General features: G+C 45.7%; 1 protein-coding gene across 1 annotated transcript in view; it reads right to left on the bottom strand.

Moving 5' to 3' along the window:
• FLT1 (fms related receptor tyrosine kinase 1) overlaps positions 1–18381 on the bottom strand; it is a 132357-nt gene that overhangs the window by 107477 nt on the left and 6499 nt on the right. The window contains exons 2-3 of the mRNA XM_078766147.1: positions 7514–7607; positions 6725–6933 (exon numbers count right to left, since the gene is read on the bottom strand). Coding sequence (XP_078622273.1) covers positions 6725–6933; positions 7514–7607 — 303 coding nt within the window. The remainder of the gene's footprint in view (positions 1–6724; positions 6934–7513; positions 7608–18381) is intronic.

The raw sequence follows: 18381 nt of genomic DNA, 5'->3' as shown, positions 1-18381 counted from the left end.
CACAAAAGCCTTTAAAAAACACTGAAAACACATCCTGGCGAGGGTCTGCAATCTCCGATTGCTCTTTCTTGTTCATTTTGTGGTCTATGTAGATTTTGAACGTGAGACCTAATTTTTTTCCCATTATTCTTTTCTACTGACTCCACATGTTTGGTAATTATGAAGGAGAAGTACATGACTTTTTTGTGACAATCAATAAGTTTTCCCCACAAAAGAACAATGATAATTTCATTATAAACGTCACTCTACACACTCATTCTTAGCATTTCTCTGCTACTTGCAATTGCGATTCATTTTGGAATCAATAGGCTACAAGTATCATGGAGTTTTGTTCTTTTTTGTATGCATTGTCGAGGCTCATCAAAGAGTTTGAGCAGAATGGAATGGACCAAAATGGAAAGGGGGAAACGCCAATAGCAGAGTAGAAGTCAGATTGAGATCAGGGGGAGGGGTGAGAGTGAGATCGAGGGCAGGGGTAGTCGGACACAGAGGTGAACAAGCTGAAACATAAGCTGAATGAACATAGCAAGAAGAGGAAGGTGGGGATGAAACAGAAAAGGAACTTACCAACCGATAACTAAAATGAAAAGAGGTGAGGGAGGGGAGGTGGGGGGGAGGGGGAGAAACACAATAACCTGAAAAGGGGGAGTGTTTGGGAAAGGGGTATTTTAGGGAACAAGAGATCACGAGTATGGATGGGGTGTGACCTGAGATGGTGGTGAACCACTATATTGACGCCCTGGAGGTAAGAATGGGACTGAACAGACGGGAGAAGTTGGTTCCATCAGCGAGAGAAAAGAGGAACAAAAATTGCAGGTGTGCATCGAGCCTGGATTTTGGGAGTTGAACAGGAAGAGGGTTACTGGCAGACAATGGGCACCTTGCAGAAACATGGGAGAGACAGAGCCAAGAGAAGGCAGAGTACAAGACTAAAAAGGAAGCAGAGTGTGCAAGACTAAAAAGGAGGCAGAGTGTGCAAGACTAAAAAGGAAGCAGAGTGTGCAAGACTAAAACGGAGGCAGAGTGTGCAAGACTAAAAAGGAGGCAGAGTGTGCAAGACTAAAAAGGAAGCAGAGTGTGCAAGACTAAAAAGGAGGCAGAGTGTGCAAGACTAAAAAGGAGGCAGAGTGTGCAAGACTAAAAAGGAGGGAGAGTGTGCAAGACTAAAAAGGAGGGAGAGTGTGCAAGACAAAAAAGGAAGCAGAGTGTGCAAGACAAAAAAGGCAGCAGAGGGTGCAAGACAAAAAAGGAAGCAGAGTGTGCAAGACAAAAAAGAAGCAGAGGGTGCAAGACAAAAAAGCAGGCTGAATGTGCAAAACCAGTCTATTTCCGAAACAGAATGGGACCTTATCTGTGAGGTCACCATATCTGGACCAACTACGTTGAGCTTACATATGAAATATGTCTTGCACCCCAGTGACGGTCCTCAGAGATATCAGAATTAGACTACAGAGCTCCAACCAGGTCAGTGTCAGAATGGAAAGGGAAATCCTACAAAGTCTTCACACCTCCTCTACCCGTAATCCATTGCATTTCCTTTAAACGTCATAAAAACAATAACTTTGCAATATATTCCATCAGCTTGCTCACAAGCACAATGCAAATGACAAGCAATTCACTGCACACAGTCCATTTAGTGTACACAGTCGCGAATACACAGTTTGTACAAATGGACAAACATTTACACAATTGATTAACAAAACGTAGAGAGTCCCTTTTCAATACTTCCCGTATTATTCTCTCGATTGTACAACCAATGGTTGACTGATGTAAAATTTGGGTCATGCGGAGAACATAACCGCCTCAACCCCTCCCTTATTTGTGGAAGCACTGAGACAGGAAGGCTACTGGGTGGAGGTGCCACCGTGGAAACCAAGGTCCAAATGGCCTCTCACAGGTCAACACCGGCCGTGACAAAGCACTATTACTCAGGAAGGCACGGCTTGGCCAGCAGTCCGTGCATTGTGTTCAAGCGAGCACCTTTGGTCACATTCAGAACACGAAGCAGTACTTTACCATATACAAATTTATAATCAACTACACCCTAAAACGTCCACCTTCCTCCCCACAAATCCACGATAACCATCAAAACAGTGCTGGAGATTCCACACCAGAGGGCAAGTCAAAAGCTGTTGATGGCTCATCCACATCCATCTTGAAGATAATTTGAAACTGGAGAGTTCATAGAATACGTTACCCTGCACATTGTTCAATGTATACTAACAATTTTTTTTTAATGATTCTAATGAAAAATTATTCTAATGATGCTTTACAATGCAACGCACCCTCCCCCTCACTGCCACTGAACATTCAACAAAGTCAGATTCAATTATCTGGTGAATCAAACCCAGATAGAAAGAACCAACATGTGACAAATACATGGCATGAAGTATAGGCCAAAATAAAATCCTACGTTAATTGGGATGTTGTAGTGGTTACCTTATGCACATGTCGCGGTTACCTTATTCACTTATCCGCATGTGATGGTTACCATTACGATGGGTTTGTTCTAACCCACGCACACGGGCATTTGGTTGTGTCGTCGTGACGCACGCGCGGCTGTTGGAGCCACGCCCTCCGAAGAGGGTGCTTGTTTTATATAAGCCGTTACGACTTCCGTTCGTGAGCAGTTGCTGGAGATTTCTGTACAATAAACTACCTTTTGTACCCAACGAAATGGCCTCTTCTTATCGTCTTCGGCAACCACTAAACTGGTGACCCCGTTGCCCCCGAACGTATTCGGGGGCCGAATGAACACGGCAGGATTGCGACCGGAATTTCTTCCACACTGGAGGGGCGAACCAGCTCTGGGACCCTCCGAAGGACGCCGTTATGGGGCGTTGGCGGCACGGCTACTTCGTCGCCTTCGCGCACACAGGCCGAGTACTGCTACTTCGTCGCCTCCGTGCTCACAGGCCGGGCACGGCTACTTCGTCGCCTCCGCGCTCACAGGCCGAGTACTGCTACTTCGTCGCCTCCGCGCTCACAGGCCGGGCACGGCTACTTCGTCGCCTTCGCACACACAGGCCGAGTACCGCTGCTCGTCGCCTCCGCGCACACAGGCCGGGCACGGCTACTTCGTCGCCTCCCCGCTCACAGGCCGAGTACTGCTACTTCGTCGCCTCCGCGCTCACAGGCCGGGCACGGCTAATTCATCGCCTCCGCGCACACAGGCCGAGTACTGCTACTTCGTCGCCTCCACGCTCACAGGCAGGGCACGGCTACTTCGTCGCCTCCCCGCTCACAGGCCGAGTACTGCTACTTCGTCGCCTTCGCACACACAGGCCGAGTACCGCTGCTCGTCGCCTCCGCGCACACAGGCCGGGCACGGCTACTTCGTCGCCTCCCCGCTCACAGGCCGAGTACTGCTACTTCGTCGCCTCCGCGCTCACAGGCCGGGCACGGCTAATTCATCGCCTTCGCGCACACAGGCCGAGCACCGCTGCTCGTCGCCTCCGCGCACACAGGCCGAGTACTGCTGCCCGTCGCCTTCGCGCACACAGGCCGAGTACTGCTACTTCGTCGCCTCCGTGCACACAGGCCGAGTACTGCTGCTCGCCACTCCTACTACTGCTCCTATGGCGGATCCCGAGGCTGATGCTGCTGCTCGCCACTCCCGCAATTCCTACTGCTGCACCTACAACTGCTACCGCTGCTCAGCACCCGCGGCCCGGCTCTGTTCCACCCGCGGCCTGGCTCTGTTCCACTCGCGGCCCGGCTCTGTTCCACCCGCGGCCCGGCTCGGTTCCACCCGCGGCCTGGCTCTGTTCCACCCACGGACTACGTACACGCCCGTGGCGTGCCTTCTGGGGGGGGGGGGGTGCATGTAGTGGTTACCTTATGCACATGTCGCAGTTACCTTATTCACTTATCCGCATGTGACGGTTACCATTACGATGGGTTTGTTCTAACCCACGCACACGGGCATTTGGTTGTGTCGTCGTGACGCACGCGCGGCTGTTGGAGCCACGCCCTCCGAAGAGGGTGCTTGTTTTATATAAGCCGTTACGACTTCCGTTCGTGAGCAGTTGCTGGAGATTTCTGTACAATAAACTACCTTTTGTACCCAACGAAATGGCCTCTTCTTATCGTCTTCGGCAACCGCTAAAATGTTTTCTTTCACCGATATGGCTAAAACTAAAGGTAAAACAAGAAAGAGCAATCAGAGATTGCAGACCCTCGCCAGGACATGTTTTAGTGTTTTTTAAGGCTTTTGTGTTAAAATTAATATGGCGGGCAGAACCACGTGATCGATGACATCATAATTAATTTATTTTCTCCACCAATTTATCCCGAGATGATGCTCAATAAATTTCATCTAGATCGGATGAAGTTTTGTACTTGTCGAATTATGAGGTCATAATGGAGGCACCGATGACATCATCATGAACATTTGTTGTTCCCCATGGAGAGTTCTTTACCTTGAGTCAAGTCTCAATTTCTTCTCTGCAGCACTTTTGGAGATATAGAGGTGCAAGGTTTTTCGGTTTTTCCAAGATGGCACCCATACCACATGACCTCTGATGTCATAATTATCATTAATAAATTATACAGGAGGAGGTGACCTATGGTGAAAATTTCCTGTCAATCGGACCAACGGATGCAGAGAAAATCATATTTATTCTGTGCAGACAAACAGACAAAAACAGACAGACAGAAACAAACAAACAAACAAATAGACTCAAATGCAATACCCTCTCCTCTGGCACGGGTAACTGGAAAGATGAAAATGACGATTCAACGCCGAACCATAAAATCCACTTTTCTTGCTCTCCTTACTCTTAATGCGTTTTAACCGCACTGTGTTCAGCATGGAACACAGAGCCCATGAATACTAATAAGCACCACAAGACAGGTCACGAATATCATTTACCTACCACTCACCTCTCTTCTCTACACTCCACTACTCCACTACTCTTTGCTGGCCTAGCTTCCTTTCAAGGTACCACCCCAACGCTTTTTAAAAGTCAGTTAAGTGCCATAAAGTGGCCTCTTCTTCCTTGAAAAGGAAAAAAATAAATACAAGAGGTTGCCTTTCCTGCTATAGTTTCGGCGATTTGACCTTTGAAAAGTGCGTGAAGGTCAGGAGTATCCAGGTGAAGGTTTCTCCAATTTGAAATGTTCGCCATTTTTGCTTCTTATTAACTGACCTAATGAATAACGTTGCACCTTGTCCACTTTAATCATGAACAGACATGTTTATGGCTGAACAAAGTTTATGGCTGAAGTGATTCTTCCAATGAGATTACGATAACTGCCTCAATCCACAAACGCATGTATAACTGTGATGTGACAGGAAACGGCTCCTTGATTTCCCAGCAAACCTTTGGTATTTCTTTTTACCCCGGATCATTCTCTAAACCCCTCAAGAAGAATCCGCTTGCTTCCCGTGTCCGTGGTTGGACCTTCATATATTTGTGCATAATGCAGCTATTCTCTCGAGCAAAGTATCCGGTTTTATACTTTGCTGCTTCCACTGTAGGTCGAAGCACTGTGTAGACCCAACATGTTTCTCTTTCAATTTGGACATAGATAGCTTATCAAAGACTTGTGAGCATTTTTTACTCGAGCTTCTTGCAAATAAGTAAATATCTGATAGCTTATGGTGTTCCAAGACCCAAAGATATGCTTAACCGCAAACCTTCGAATTTCTAAAATCCTCAATTTTCATCTGATTGACTTGAAATGTGAATAGGATTTTCATATCAGCAAACTGAATTCAAACACCAACTATTTTTGAGGTCAACGTAGGTCATAAGGTCAACATAGGCGAAAGCTCAACCACTTTTTTATACAAATTTCTAAAATCCTCAATTTTCATCCAATTGACTTGAACTTTGAATAGGATTTTCACATCAGCAAACTGAATTCAACCACCAACTATTTTTAGATCAACATACGCCAAAAGATCAACATACGCCAAAAGATCAACATAGGCGAAAGATCAACATAGGCGAAAGATCAACATAGGCGAAAGCTCAACCACTTTTTTTTTCACATTTCGAAAATCCTCAATTTTCATCCAAATGACTTGAAATTTCAATAGGATTTTCATATCAGCTAACTGAATTCAACCACCAACTATTTTTGAGATCAGCATAGGCCAATAGGTTAACATAGGCCAATGGTCAACCACTTTTTCCAAATTTCTAAAATACTCAATTTTCATCCAATTAACTTAAAATTTGACACCCATAAGCACAACCAGTGTGACAAAAATGAGGTTCTACTGTAAAGGATTAAAATCATAGAAGGAAATCAATATATAAATATACTGTTGTATTATTAATAAACAACACCCCTACCCCTAACTCTCCCTGCCCCTCCCCTCACTCTCTCCCTCACCCTCCAGCAATCCTCGTTAAATACCAACCATGATGGAAGAATAGAGAAATTTTTATTGGAAAATAACCCCTTCTTCCACAAAAATATATATGAACATATATGAAAATATATGAAATATATATATATATGAAAAAAAAATATATGAAAATATGAATATATGAATATATGAATATATTCGACAAATAGCTTCACCTTCTATAGTCCTATTGAACAAAACCAAAACCTGGCCAATGACCCTTACAGTCCTATTTTATTCAAACATGACATGTTATACCCTCGATCTCTGATGTATCCATATCGGCTAAACTCATTAATCTACACTTTCCACACCTCTGGAGTGTGGAAGAATGAAAAGGAAGACACTAAAAGATGACCTCACCTCGAATGAAGATGTAGATGCTTGTGGCTGCACTTTGTCTGCTCCAACTATGCTTTGCGTAATGACATGAGTAGTGACCAGTCTGATTGGCAGAGCCTGAAGGCAAAAGCAGCTTCACACAAAAGGGCAGACTACCGTCCTTGCACTGGCTCTCGGTGACTTGACCTTGAGCTGCTTTTGGGAAATCCCACCTCAGTGTATCATTTCCACTGAAAGCACAAGGTAACAAGAAAACATTAAAAACAATTGCACCGTCGTATCATACGTCAATTCAATGTTTATGAATTGCTAGTACATTCCTCTTCGACAGACATTATCACAGAAGCACCTTTGTTTTGAATCCAAATTCATGCAGATCAATGAATGAAGCAACAGTGACATGTCTGTTAACTATGACGTCATCCAAATACAATGCATCATCATAACCTATATGCTCAGGTGTCAGGATTTAATAACCTCGATTCAAAAACATGGTTCAACAGTTACAGCTTTACAAAAACCTGTTTACAAAGATACAAATAAGATTAATCATATTGAAAGGGATTTCGAAAAGCTTTGCTATAATCTGTCGTCTGCCCTCAAGCAAGTCACATGATCGGGATTTGCTATCATTGTGATGATTCTTCTCTCATATCACATTTTCTTCCATCACAGATGCTCAAAATTGAACAAGTTGAGAGTTACTGCAAATTCATTGCAACAGGAAACAAAATATCGTTAGCAAAAATATAAACCGAGAGATGTAGGAAACAGCATGAGCCCAAAATTCGCTTTGCAATGAGGCCTTACATGCAGGTCAGTTCAAGCTGGCCGTTTACGTCAATAACACGATCATTCCTCGCTCCAAGGATGATGGGCCTTGACCGGGAACGCTTGGACCAAGCTGCAAAGGCAGAGAATAAATAAATAAACAAAACGAAATAATTCATAAATAACAGATACAGGGCTGCATCCTGGCGACAAATCTGAGCACTAGACACCCATCCAGATCCGAGCTGGCGCCATAAATGCAAGGCCTACCGGCCGGTCCCCTAGGGGATCCCAAAGATTTGCCGACCACACCTCTTGGGTCCACATCGTTAATGGACCCAAAACCGCCAGAAGGTGCACCTGTAGAGGAAGGAAGCGAGTGCAGCGTTCGAGCTGGCTATTTTATTCGTATCATTTGGTGCAAAATGGTGATGCCCACGGAGATAACAATAGATTGGAGTTCTGGCAAGGCCTGCACCACCTGGAACTATTTTTAATCACGTTCTGCAAAGGAAACGCCATGTGTGTTGGACACGGTATTGAAAGGCCCTCTTTTGCTAAACCGCTTCAATATCCATTGTCTTTTGGGTGGGGGGGGGGGGGGGGAGGTTGGAAAGTTTTTGGCTTGTTTCAACTGCAGATGCCTGTAAATTTTCAGGTTTGCAGGTAGTTATAATCCTGAGGTGGCAGCAGATTGATAAAGTTCACGTCAGCAATGACGGTACTATTACGTTTGTGGGGGTAGAGATGAAATGCCTCAGGAAAGTTCGGAATGTTTCGTTTAGCATGGACAGTGTGACGCGAAGAAGCCCACCTCGATGTACATAAGCAGGGTAAACGTTCAGGTTAAGAGTGTTTGCATGTCACCACACGGAGGGTGGTATTTGTGTGAGTTAGATAGGGCGTAAGATTAATAATTCCCAATATGTATTGCCTCCTGTGATTTTCCCTTCTGTTTTATTTAAACTAAAAAGGGCTGCCATTACGAACGACAAGAACCATAAAAAAGCTCCAGTCACCCACAACACCGTCATGCCGACAGAGACCCGAATATTCGCCAATCGGCAAGTAAACCTGCCCCCCCCAAACATTATCGATGGGCATCAAGAAGGCCGTGAGGCTCCGCTCTAAAGGGGATGGTTGGTCGGGGAGATGGGCTGATGTGATGGGGTGCGGGAATTGGTCACGTGTAACGTCAGCGAGGGACAGAGGGTGAGTCCCTCCTCCTTCACTCACTCTGGTGCTGGCTGCATGGCAGACGGTCGCAGCATATTGGCTCTCCCTCATTCTGGGTTTCACGGCGAGGGGTCGCATTTTTGCCTCTCTTTCTGGTGCTGGGCGCAGGCGGTCGCATTTTGGTTCCCTCTCGCTTCTTTTGTTCTGGATTGGAAAAAGACAGTTGTGCTTCGTATCGTGTGTGCCTGAGAGACTAATCGGAGCCTTGTGGAGCGTGAAACGACTGGAGGAGGGCGGTGTTCCCAAGCGGTTGTGCTCTACGGACACGTTTTGCCGCCGGTTCACGGCTAAGGTGCCATGTGGCAATTCGCGCCATCTTGTGCGTTTACCGCGCGGTGGTTCGAGGCAACCCCACCAAGTGCTCGTCGAGACCAGAGCTGAGTGCCAACTAAAAAGGGGGTGCGGGGGGGTTTTCTTATTATTATATTTTATTTCTCCCTGTGTCGTGTAATTGTGCCTGAGTGGAGGGTCCCGCAAGGTAGCCTTAAGGTTATCTCAACTTTCATTTTTATTGCTTCATGTATATTTTCATTAAACTATTATTTGTTGCATTGTACTCTTTTGTCGTGTTTGTCTACTCGTTTGTGGGTTCGAGAGAAAACCCCGTGGCGGCCGTCCGGTCAGGTAAGGCTTCGGGCCTTTCCCATGTGCGCGAAAAGATAATACCGCCAAGTTCGGGTATACGCCTCGGAGTTAAAGCAACGTTCGGCTATCTGCCCAAGGCTGGTCTTCATTGGCCCCGGACTTGACAGTACCTTCACAAAGGTTACTCAAACCGAGACAAATGACATTTAGATGAGTTGCACGACGTTTAAACAATCATCAAGCGTTTAAAAAACAAGCTTTAAACCATCAAGAATCAACCACGTTGCGTGGAAGATGACAGGATAATTTATAATGGAGAGAACAAGGATTATGTGAGATTTGAACTTGGGATCACAGCAGCAGTGTAAAAAACTCAGACCAAACGGAACCCCCTCCAAGCCCCTCAAATAAAATACCAGGCTGACCAACTGAATTCAGTATAGACACTTTCAATTTTAGCAGTGTGAAGGTTAATATATGCCTTGACCTATAACCCCTGCTGCTACATCAAATGGCCGATACATCTCACTCTTTGCAATCCTGATATTTACAAATTGTTATTTTTATAACGTCGTGGTTTCACCCACGCTTCACGTGGATCGTTATGACAAGTCCCATATATGAGGGGCACTCCACCTTGTGAGGGATGGCTCGTCACCCGGATCCCACGCTCTTCCCATGCCTGATGTAGGAGCCAAATGGAATTCAATTGCGATGTGGAAGCCGCAAAATTAAGTGCTTCGCTGAGATCAAACACAAACCGCAAAGTTAATGTCAGTAGGATCAAATTATGGAAATAGAATGAACATTTTGCGAAAAGAACCACCTGTGGAGCACTTCACTACTCAATAGCTCCAGCGTTTGCACTGCCAAGCATGGCGGCGAGGCCTGTGATCCGGTATCTCAGAAGTCTGGCCTCGGAGATCACGCGAGGAAGGAATTATTGGCCCAAATAATATTGGCTACTGCAGCCTAACATGAATCTCCTGGATTAGAATGTCCCAAATGGGGTTTTTACAGTAAAGCCCAAGGTTCCTGGGCATATCCCTCCTTCAACACTCACGCACACCCCTGGTTTGGCCTTCGCGAAGTTCGCGGTGCCAAATCTTTGTGTTTTAAAACTCATTGTCCGTTGCGTTATGTACTTTGTTATCCATGTTAACGCTCAAAGCTGCTTGGCCAACCGTGCCTGGGTCGCCCTTACGCCACAACCCTCGTTTTCCCTTTAACGCGTAATGCTAATGGTTCAGGAACTGTGATGACTGTGACCAGCCGTCCTATACTTTGCGGGATCGTCCCGATTTACACTGAAGTGTCCATTGCACGGTATCACACCTTCCCAGACTGCCATTTGCCATGTATTATTGGTATTTTGGCTTATTTCGGTTGTAATGCATATCTTCACGATGCAGTGTGACCTTAACACGTTGTAGAAGCTGGCTATGACATATTTAAGCAAGAAAGAGCAATCAAAGACTGCAGACCCTCGCCAGGATGTGTGTTCAGTGTTTTTCCCCAAGGCTTTTGCGTTAAAACAAATATGGCGGCCGAACCACGTGACCGGTAACGTCATGGTTTTTTTTATCTCCACCAATTTATCCCTAGATGATGCTCAAGAAATTTCATCTTGATCACATGAAGTTTTGTACTTGTTGAATTATGACGTCATAATGTAGGCACCTATGACATCACCATTAACATATGTTATTCCACATGGAGAGTTCTTTACAATGAGCCATGTCTTAATTTTTTGTATGCAGCGCTTTCGGAGATATAGAGGTGCAAATGTTTTCGGTTTTTCCAAGATGGCGGCCGAACCACTTGACCTATGACGTCATAATTATCATTAAAAAATATATATACAGGTGGAGGTGCACCAATGGTGAAAATTTGCTGTCAATCGGACGAACGGTTGCAGAGAAAATCATATTTATTCTGTGCGGACAAACAAACAAACAAACAAACGGACTCAAATGCAATATCCTCTCCTCTGGCGAGGGTAATAATTAGAAACGTCATCGCTTATTTCAATATTTAAAACCTCATTGCTTCAGGGGACGTCGCCCCTTGATTTCCACAAGGGGTGCTGCCCCTTCACCTCGCTTGGGGGCCTACGGCAGCCCCCTAAACCCCCGCCCAAGTGTCCCTTTTTCCCACGAGAGCTGGTCACTCTCACCGCAATGGAATTCATACTCCTTCAATTTGTCAGCCGTCAAGCACTCCGCAGCGAGTGAGTAATGCAACTTAATTTTCATGATAAAAGAAACAACAAAGAGGGAAAAACACATTTTAAAATCCAAAAAGCGCTTTGACGAGCCCAATCATCAAGCATGCGGACATCAATGGTACAATGGAACAGTGCACGCTTGTCCAATGGACATGGTTCCGAGATTTCCTCTTTACCCCAGGAAAGAAACCACGAGAGAATTTCATCCCAAATGTGAACTTCAGACAAAAGGAACGACGCGTCCACGTGTTTCCCATTAATGCCGCGCCGCATTAATTAGCGACATTTTCCTTTCCTTTTCGGCAACGTCTCATCGGTATCAATCATTGATGTACCACACGTGCCGTGGAGCCCGTTGCACGGTATATACATTTCACTTTGAAATGATGCAACAAAGTTTCCTCACGACACCAACTCTCACACAACATTAGACAATGTTCATCTGACCTCGATGAACGTTTCCTTCTAGCCGTCCAAACAACACACCTGCATCACATTGACGCACGACTTACTCAGGTTCACTATGTCAATAAATTACATTTCGTTCAAAATCATGGTAGATTAGCAAACCTATACATTTTTGGAAATGTTATAGCATAAGGAAACTAAAAATCAATGTTTACATTTGGAGAGATACCTGTATGGCGGCCATTTTGGATTTTCAAAATGGCCACTGTAAAATACATATTTTGTTCTATTTCTGCCTCTAATTACCCTAAAAACTTTTTGAAATATACTAAACCTACATTTTCAGGGACAAGGAATCCAATGAAAGTATCAAATTAGTGCTATGGGGAATGGTAAGACACGAATCAAAGGTTTTGAATTGCAAAATACTGTCTTTATATTCGCGATAAGTTGCATAATCAAATACATGTTATCATTTTGTACAGGCAGTTAATAACATCAAAATGTGTCACAATAATTCATATCACCAAACATACACAGGCAGTCAGCAAAATCATATATACACACGCAGTCAGTATAACTTCACATCTACACAGGCAGTCAATGACAAAATGTACACAGGCAGTCAATGGCATCAAACATACACGATTACAGAATATGCCATTTAGAGTTCGTCATCACTGTCCTGTGTGTCGTATCCGACAATATAGTCCGCATCGTTTTCACAGTCCGTTCCACACAAGCAAAGGTCTGTCAAATTGATTGGCAAATCGAATTGGTCGAATGGTCGATCGAATCGAATTCGATGAATCGAATCGAATCGATCGAATTGTCGAATGGTCGATCGAAACGATTGGTCGAATGGTCGAATGGTCGAATTGGTCGAATGGAATTGGTCGATTGGTCGAATTGGTCGAATCGAATTAGTCGGAATTGGCAAATGTAAACATTGATTTTCAGATTTTCCATGTAATAACGTTTCCAAAAATGTATAGGTTTGCTAATCTACCATGATTTTGAACGAAAAAACATAGTGAACCTGACTAACTGTCACAGCGTTACTCCGGAGCTTCGCAAGCATTCAGTGTTGCATCAATAGGTCGGTGTGTGCTGCACTATGCCGTCCCTAGATTGGTGGTTGAGATGGGGACCTGTCTGCTGTATCAGCTGCTGGATGTTCAAGAACCCCTCCCTGTGTATTTCGGTAAGAGCAGGCCATTGGGTGCTGCCAACCTGGCCAAATTCTAAATTCCTACCTTAAATGTGCACATGGACGCTGCATCAACAGTTCAGCTACACCTCAATAATGAGGCAACCAGCGGATACAATTATTCGTAATTGCTGATCAAGTAATTAAAGCATTGCTTAATGATGACATATTCGCCGAATGTCGTGCCGAGGTTAACCTGGATCGTCCCGAAAACCGATTTATGGTCCCACCTGGTGTTGCAGGCTGTGCACGAACTATGCCCTTGCCAAGTCTGAGTCACAAGCAAGGGGTCAGCGTGTTCGTGTCGAGGGGTGACGCAGGGCTAGGCAGGGACCTGGGGGAGCCCACCAGGCTGATCCTGCACAGAATCTACACCCACAAACGTGTATGTAACTATCAGACTGGGACGTCAGGAGATGGGGACCTGTTTGCAGAGGAAATTGCCCCCCTGACTTTTCCTAGGATGGGGGGGGAGGGGGGCAGAAAGTGCCTTATCATGAGGATACCATAAAAAGTCCGACGACATTTGTTTTTGTTTTTTTGTTTTTTGTATACTGAATCGAGGCTCGTGAAAGAGCTAACATTTATTTCACAAACAAATCAACCAGACAAACAAAACACACAAAAAGAGGGAGCGGAAGACAAGATGGGGAGAGAAGGGGAAGCACACGAGCACAACATTTGAGAGCAGGGAGAAGTGTGGGAGGGAGAGGGCTTGGGGGCAGGAGGCGTGGGAAGGGGGGGGGGGGGGAAGAGGTATAAAACACAAGGGGACCGAAATTAGCGGGGGTAGAAAAGATCAAGGTTTTGGATGGGGGAGGAAAAGAGATGGTGGTGAACAGCTGTTTTTAAAGACCTGGAGGGTGGAGTGTGATTGAAGAGAGTGAGGGAGTTTGTTCCAGAGGCGGGAGAAAAGAGGAATGAAGGAGTGAAGGTGAGCAGAAAGTCTTGATTTTGGCAGTTTAACCATAAGAGGGTTGCAGGCAGATCTTGTGCGACCTGTAGGAATATTTGGGGGACAGAGCCCAGAGAGAGCTGGGGGGGGCAAGGCCAGAGAGGAGTCGGTAGAAGACGGAAAGACCACCAACCTGCCTGTGGTGAGTGAGTGAAAGGCCCTTGGAGTTAGCTTCATCGCGGGAGATTCCAATGATTCTGAACGCTTTGATTTCAACAGCGTGAAGACGAGCTAGGTGTGAGGCAGGAGCACCAGACCAGAGGGGAGAGCAGTATTCCATAGAGCTGCGGATGAAAGCCTTGTATGTGGTGAGGAGCTCAGGTGTGCCAAGGAAGGACTTCGCACAACGGAGGATGCCCAGTCGGCGACTGGCTTTGGAGGCCAGATTTGAAATGTGGTTTTCTCAGGAAAGATCATGGCAAATAGTGAGACCCAAAAGCTTGAGTGACAGAACTTCTTGGAGAGGATTATTCAGAAAGTGGATGGGAGGGTTGTCCAGTCGGTCTTTTCGGAGAGACATCATAAGAGTGTGAGGTTTATCAGGATTGAAAGACATGTTCCATTTGTTTGCCCAGTCTGTGATTTTGTCCAGGTCTGCAGAGAGTGAGGAGGCTGCAGACTGCCGATCTGAGGGATGAAGAATGGAGCGACAGAGAGTAGAGTCGTCAGCAAAGAGATAAAGAGGATTTTCAAGAGAGTCAGAGAGATCATTGATGAAGACCAGAAAAAGCACAGGGCCCAGAACACCACTACCTTGGGGAACTCCAGCCTGAACAGGAGGAGGAGATGAGAGAAACCCATTCAGGGCCACACGTTGACTACGACCAGAGAGGAAGTCCGCCAGCCATGCGTGGAGATTTCCATGGATACCAAAGGAGGAGAGTTTGGTGAGCAGAGCGGGGTGCCAGACCGTATCGAAGGCACGTGAAATGTCAAGGGAGACAGCTCTAATTTCCTGTTTGGCGTTGAGGACCGCCATCCATTGTTGAGAAAGCAGAAGCAGCATGTCCAGAGTAGAGTGACCAGGTCTGAAACCAAATTGATGATCAGAGATCAAGCCATTGGAGAAGAGGAAAGCTTTCATATCTGAAGCAATGATGGATTCCATGACTTTGCTGATAATTGGGAGAAGGCTGATTGGTCTGTAGTTGCTAGGATCTGTTTTTGCACCTTTTTGTGCAAAGCGGTGATGTTGGCTGATTTCCAAGCAGATGGCAGATGACCTTCAGCAAAAGAGAGGGTGAAGAGAACAGAAAGAGGGAGTGAAAGAGCGGAAGAACATGATTTTAGGACCCGTGGGCTGATGCCGTCAGGACCAGTTGCAGAATCAGAGTCGAGCGTTGACAGAAACTTTTCCACCTTGTCAGGAGGAAAGGACACAGAGTCCAGGAGCAGCTGGGTACGACTGGGTACGGTGGGTACAGAGAGGGATGGGTTTGGGACACAAGATTTAGAGGCAAACACAGAGTTGAGGCATTCACCTTTTTCACGTGCGGAGTCAGCCGTTAAGCCGTTTGAGGTGAGGGAGGGGATGGAGGGGGAACAAACACCAGAAACAGATTTGACCAGACGCCACCAGGATTTGGAAGAGGGAGACAGATAAGAGAGTTCAGTCTTGAGAACGGTGAGATATTGTTTCCTGGCTCTCCTGAGGGTGGACACACACTTGTTTCGGGCTTTGTGAAAGGAAATGAGATTTCCTTCCATTGGATTTGCTTTCCAGGAGACGAAAGCAAGTTGTTTCAGGGCAACAGCCTCACCACAAGATTCCGTGTACCATGGACGGGAGGAAGGGTATGACAACTGAAGACAAGATGGGATAAATCTGTGCATGAGAGAGAGCAATTTACTTTGAAAGAATTCCCAGGATGAGTTGATGTCAGAGGCGGTAGAGATGGGAGACCAGTCCAGATGATTGATGGCTGCTTAAAGACCGTGCCAGTTGGCCTGAGTGAAATGCCAGACTCGTCGACGCTGAGGAGGCTCTCTGAGAATGGTCAGAGAGATGTCCACTTTGACAAGCACATGATCAGATGAGCCGATTGGAGCAGAAGAAGAGCAGCAGACATTTTCAGGGAAGTTAGTCATAACCAAATCCAGAAGAGAAGATGCTCCGTTGACTGAGATCCGGGTCGGGAAATTGACAGATTGTGTCAGTCCCAGTGAGTCGCAGAAGTCCTTTGCTGAAGAGCCATGGCTGGTGAGAGAGGTACCCACACCCAGCCAACTGGCATGGTGACAATATTGAAATCACCACATATGAGGAAGAGAGAGTTGGGATGGGTAGATAGAAGTTGGTCCATATTATCAGACAGCGAGATGTAGATGGAGTCATCACTGTTTGGTGGACGGTACAACACACATATGAACAAAAGGTGGGAGCGAAGGGGAAGCCGTAGCCAAAGGTATTCCTGGGGGTGAGGTGGAGAGAGGGCAGTGGAGGGCGAGTGAGGAAGAGAGTTTTTATAAAGATAGCAACCCCACCTCCAGGACGAGGCTCAGGTCTATCATACCGGAGGAGGGAGTAACCTGGGAGAGATACCAAGGCATCAGAGACATCATGAAGGAGGAAAGTTTCTGTTAAGCAGATCACATCTGGTTTGTCAGAAGCAACCTGTATGGAGAGATCAGTCAAGTTTGAGCGAAGGCCCCGGATGTTTGAGGTCCATACCGTTAATGAAGAGGAAGGGGGAGCCTCGGGTATAGAACAGGGGGGGGAGGGGTAGGGTAAGATGTGGAAGAGGAGGAAGAGGTAGGGAGAGCTGTTGAAGGTGTGTCAGAGGTTTCAGAGATTTCAGAATAGCTTGGAGAAAGGGAAGAATGGGGCGGACAAAAGGTTTGATGGAGATTGGGTGAGGCACAGTGAGGTGTTATTTGAGGAGGGGGAAGAGTGAGGCAGAAGGTTGGGGGAGATGAAGGTGAAAGTTGGAAGGGGGAAGAAGCAGGGAGGATGCTTTGAGGAGGAGGGGTGAGAGGGGAGTCTAGGAGGGGAGGAGCGAGGGAGAGTCTCGGAGGGGAGGGGTGTGGGGGGAGTTTAGGAGGGGAGGGGTGAGATTGGATTTTGAAAAGTGTACGATTCATGGGAAACGAAAAATTTTTGCAAAATGAGTTTGAGACCTTCGAGTCAAAAATACGTTTGAGGATGCTGAAGGAGGGGTGGAGTTCTGGATAGTTTAGGGAATGTAGAAAGGAGGAACTGTAAGAGATGGTATTATATATATTTTTTGGAATGAATAGATTTGGTGAGCAAGACGAAAGCATCCTTTTGTAGGAAAAGAAGAAAAGGGTGTTATAATATATGAGAAAATAGTTGTTCAGGGGAGAGATTATACATTTCTAACCACGTGATCGCGAACAACGTGAACGAAGAACGAACGAACAAATAAACGAATAAGCCCTGAGAAGGAAATATGTTTTTGGGTTTTTTTTTTAGAGATATTAAACAAGGAGGTATGGGGTGAACGACTGGGACGAAACAGACAACGAAAATAATTGCAGCGCATTCGACGAATCACTGAGAGAAAAACAAAACCACAAGGTCGGAGACGGTACAGTAGCCAAAGCCTACGAGTACTAGGCCTCAGAATACTCGATACACATTCACCGACGATTGTGTATACATGTACGAAAAATTAGCACCGAAAATTTTCCAAAAGATACGCTATAGGTACATACACCGAAAGATAGAAACAGTCTCGACAAAAACACAATTGTGAAAGATCACTTAGCTTCGAAAGCGTGAGCGCATGGAACAGCTTCGAAAAGACGTGACCTCGCCGTGATCTCGCGAGAAGAGGGGCATCATTGCTCAGCCAACAGAGAGTAATAGGCTTCTAAAATGCATCATATCCTTTGACTGCCAATCATTTTATCCTCATAAGTCTTTCAGAGCCTTCAGTAGGCAGACTTTAAAATTTCCTCAAATGGATTCCCCGATTCAAATTTGTCCTGTATTAGGTCAATTGAGGTTATCTTAAAGAGCCAAATCACCACCACAGGTGGTGCTATTCACGCTTGAAACAATAAGTGGTCATTTTCAATAATTTCCACGATATTTATTTTTTACATTTCAATAATATCCACGATTTTTTTTTACATCATAAGTACTTCTGGTAGCGTTGTGCACCAGAGCTTTGTACTTGTGCTTACGTATTCGATTGTTACCGAGAATCATTTTCAGGATCATTGGAATCTCCCGCGATGAAGTTAACTCCGAGGGCCTTTCACTCACTCACCGCAGGCAGGTTTGTGGTCTCTTTCTGTCTTCTACAGACTCCTCTCCGGCC

This window comes from Myxine glutinosa, chromosome 12 (assembly GCF_964187855.1).
Source record: "Myxine glutinosa chromosome 12, kmMyxGlut1.1, whole genome shotgun sequence".
NCBI lineage: Eukaryota > Metazoa > Chordata > Myxini > Myxiniformes > Myxinidae > Myxine > Myxine glutinosa.
The sequence above is the reverse complement of the archived record's forward strand: the minus strand, read 5'-3'. Positions and strand labels throughout refer to the sequence as shown.